Below are 3,536 nucleotides of genomic sequence, written 5' to 3'. Positions count from 1 at the left end.
GCCTGCCCTTCCCGTGGGCTCCGACCCCGACCCCCTCCCCAGACTCCTACTCGCCCCCACCCTTGGCCGCCCCGCCCGTGGTCCTCCCTTTCGCCTAGTCTGGCTTCGGAGCGCCGGGCCCGGGGCTCCATGCTGAGAGCTGGGCGGCTCGAGCCGGCGCCGAGGCGCGCGGCTGCTCCTTTACTAGATCATTAAAATACTTTGGAAAACCCCAAAGTGGAGTTGCGCGAAAATGGCCCTTGGCCTGCTTTGGGGAACCTGGGAAGGGACTGAGGACTTGGGCTAAGAGAAGGGAGAGTGATTGCTCCCAAATTTCCAAGGTCTGCCCGCCCTAGCAAGTTAGCCCCTCGGCTTCTCCGGGAGAGATGGTGCCATTCTAGGGTAGATGGGGTTGTCACCTGGGCGCCCCGCTGCGCGGAATGCGCGCCACAGAAATCTGCAAACTTCAAATAAATGGAGCTAAATTGGGGAGTCGGGTACGAGAGCCAGGCGTGGGGGGAGGGGAAGCTTCCATTGTCAGTGACCCAGGTGTACAATGGGAAATTGAGGGGGGCTGGCAGAGTGACCCAGCTATTTGCTCCTGACTCCTTTTTGCCCACGCCGAGAACCCGAGGACACACTGAGTGTCCCTCATTAGACACTTATGACGAGAAACCAACCAAACAGGGCAAGACTCCCCCATTTTCAGACTGTTTTTAGAGCGCGGTTCTCTTTAAATGTGATAAAACACTGTCTCTTTAAAAGAGTCAAGCAGAAAAAGCTGTGTAAGCGCTGATTGGCTGCCTGTTTGGATACATCTTTAGGGGAGCCTTGAAACTGTTAGCCTAGGTTGATTTTTTTTTTTTTTTAACTGCGCTGTTCCAATAAACAAGTAACGCCCCTCCCCCTAACATGCCTCGCACCAAACAATTAAAGGATAGGTCAGTGTCCTGGGGAAAACACGTTTCAAGTAGGAAAACTCAGAACTAGAATCAACAAAATAAGGGATAATTCACTACCATTAAAGTTTGCTTATTTTGATTTGTCGACGAGAGAAGAAGGGGCTTTAAAAAGAAATGCCCCTGCAGCAAACAGACGGCATTGGTTCAGGAAGGAGACTCTGGGTGCATTTTTGGAATAATGTTCTACTCAGTATAACAGCTTCCTTAAATTAGAATACAGCCAGGCCCTACCAATGCCTCTGGACGCACTCTGTTCTCTGCTGGGACATAGAGCTTGCAGGGAAAGGAGGCAGAAAAAGGGAAACACTCCTAGTCTCTGGTTGTCTGCGTGCTAGCTCCTAGTTTAAAGGTTGTTTTGTGAATGAGGGAAGCATGGAGGTTGGGAGGGAGTTGAAATACAACGATAGGGAAGAGAAGGAAATAATTACAGTTATTTTTCCCCCAGGCGGTTTAATTTAATAGGGCTAACTTAAGGTACCTTAGAGCCCACACTAATTAAATTGTCCTGCTCATACCCTTCCCCTGAACTTCTATTTTTGATGGGCTAGGAATGGCCAGGAATGGCTTGTCAACAGACTGACTCACAAGAAGCCTGACTCATCTTGGGTCTGCAAGGCCCACATATTATGAGTATCATGAGTGTGGGTTAGGTCCTGGCTCAAGGAAAATACTGCCCTTCTCTGGCCCTGTCTATCAAGTTGGCCATGCTTTGTCAGAGTCAGGGTTGCAACACACGTATATCTGTGTATCATTTTCCTCATCTGTCAAATGGGAAAGGGGGATCTTTAATATCTCTTTAGAGTCTGATGTTCTATGACGCTAAGATTTCCTTTCTATAGTTTTCTTTCCTCACACCCCACCCTGAAAAAAAGGACGAGTACCTCCTTCCAGAACAGGTGTGGCATGCATTTGAGGAACCTGTGCCAGGCTCTCTGTCCCTGTGGTCTGCCCTTCCCTGAAACTTGACAAAGAATGTTGGTAGGTTGGTGGTGAACCTAAAAGAAATAGTAGGAGGGCCCAGGCAGATAGAGAAAGGCGGGTGCCATAGCCTCCCAGCCTGCTGGAGAGAGGGAAACTGATGGGTTCGCAGGAAGCAGGACCACTCAGCAGCCCCAGCACAATAACCCAGAATGCAGTCAGATCAGAAGCAAACAACCTACCCAGGAATGGCACTGTCTCTGTAGAACAGCTGAGGGACTAACATGACAGGTGGGCAGAACTTGGAAATTTGGGAGCAATGGCTCTCTTCACTTAGGTCCTCCATCCATTCCCCCAGGCTACTTTTCTCTGTTGGATCTCCTAATATCTCCCAATGGACCTTCCCCGCCACCATCTTCCACCACCTCCTCTGGCCTGGTCTCTCTGCCTGGAGTGTCTCCGACCCCACCCCTCTTCTTTGGTCATTCTTTAAGGCTTACATCCCCTCCAGTGCCTCCTCCATGAAAACTTCCCTGTTTTTCACTCCCAAAGTAAAACCCATCCCTTTAACCCTCTGCTTGGTCTAGTTTTTTGCTTAACCTCCAGTAGCTCTCTGTTCATTCTGCCCATTGTTGTAGCCTTTTGTTTACTGTCTGTAACTGTCTGTCTCCCCAGCCAGAGGTGGTGGTGGGGGAGTGGGAAGGAACCAACTCTGAGTCATCTGTGTCTCCAGCACCCAGCCCAGGTGCAATACCTGTGTGCAGTTAACACTCCATGCACACACCAGGGGCTACAAGGAGCAAGAGAGGAAAAAGTGATCCCATTCCCCAAAGTCACTCCGGGGTAGGTAAGGAAATAAGAAATGGACACCACCAACAGTAAGATTAGATAGGACCACACCTCCAGCTTCGCCCCACCACCTAAACTACAACAGCTTGGAAGTACTGTACTTTCGGTTCCCAGAATACACTGAGCTATTTTACATATCCACCCTAGGCTTCTTCTTTCTTCCTCGCTCTCTATTCCTCCCTACCTCCTTTCTTCCCTCTTTCTTTCCCTTCTTTCTTTTCATTTAGGACATATTTATTGAGCATCTATGTACTGAGCACTGTTCTAGGCAGTGGATAATAAACCAGGCAAAATTCCACGGAGCTTACACTGCTGTGAAATCCTCTGCCCCCAAGCATTTTCCTGTTACAAACTCCTAATATTCTAAAATTCCGTCTTGGAAAGCCTTCCCAGGATGCCCTCTAGGAGCTCCTGGTGTGGGCCAGAGGTTCCCTGGAAGCCCCTCTGCCTCTCCTTAACCATGACCTTTGGTTGGCTGCCCCTCTGCTTCTCTCTGACCATGACCATTTGGTTGGCCACTGTGCATGAGTGTGGTCAATGTGCATTGGCCCCACAGGAAAGTGATTACCTCTCCTCACAGTCAGGGGATGATCTTCATTCCCCTGTGGACCTCCAGTACCCAGCCACAGTGGTGAAAAGAATAGGACAAGTGAGTAACTGAGTTACCAGAATGTGGAAGAACAAGCAGGTGGGGTGGAAGAGGGGAAGGAGAGGTGGATTCCCAGCTTAGGCTAGGATGGCCACTCCTTTACTCAGCTGCCAGAAACTAGAGGGCAGAAATTCTGGGCTCTAGGATCAGGTTGGTGGGAGCCAGGCCTCCAGAAGTTG

The 3,536-nt window shown here is 49.9% G+C and overlaps 1 protein-coding gene across 1 annotated transcript in view; it reads right to left on the bottom strand.

Annotated features, from left to right (window-relative positions):
* The window catches only part of SSBP3 (single stranded DNA binding protein 3), a 166,535-nt gene extending 166,404 nt beyond the window's left edge, over positions 1-131 (bottom strand). The window contains exon 1 of the mRNA XM_010847196.1: positions 51-131. Coding sequence (XP_010845498.1) covers positions 51-131 — 81 coding nt within the window. The remainder of the gene's footprint in view (positions 1-50) is intronic.
* Positions 132-3,536: the final 3,405 nt, after the last annotated feature.

The sequence above is a fragment of the Bison bison genome, unplaced genomic scaffold (genome assembly GCF_000754665.1).
Source record: "Bison bison bison isolate TAMUID 2011002044 unplaced genomic scaffold, Bison_UMD1.0 scf7180017864244, whole genome shotgun sequence".
Taxonomy (NCBI): domain Eukaryota; kingdom Metazoa; phylum Chordata; class Mammalia; order Artiodactyla; family Bovidae; genus Bison; species Bison bison.
This window is presented reverse-complemented; position numbering and strand designations above follow the sequence as displayed.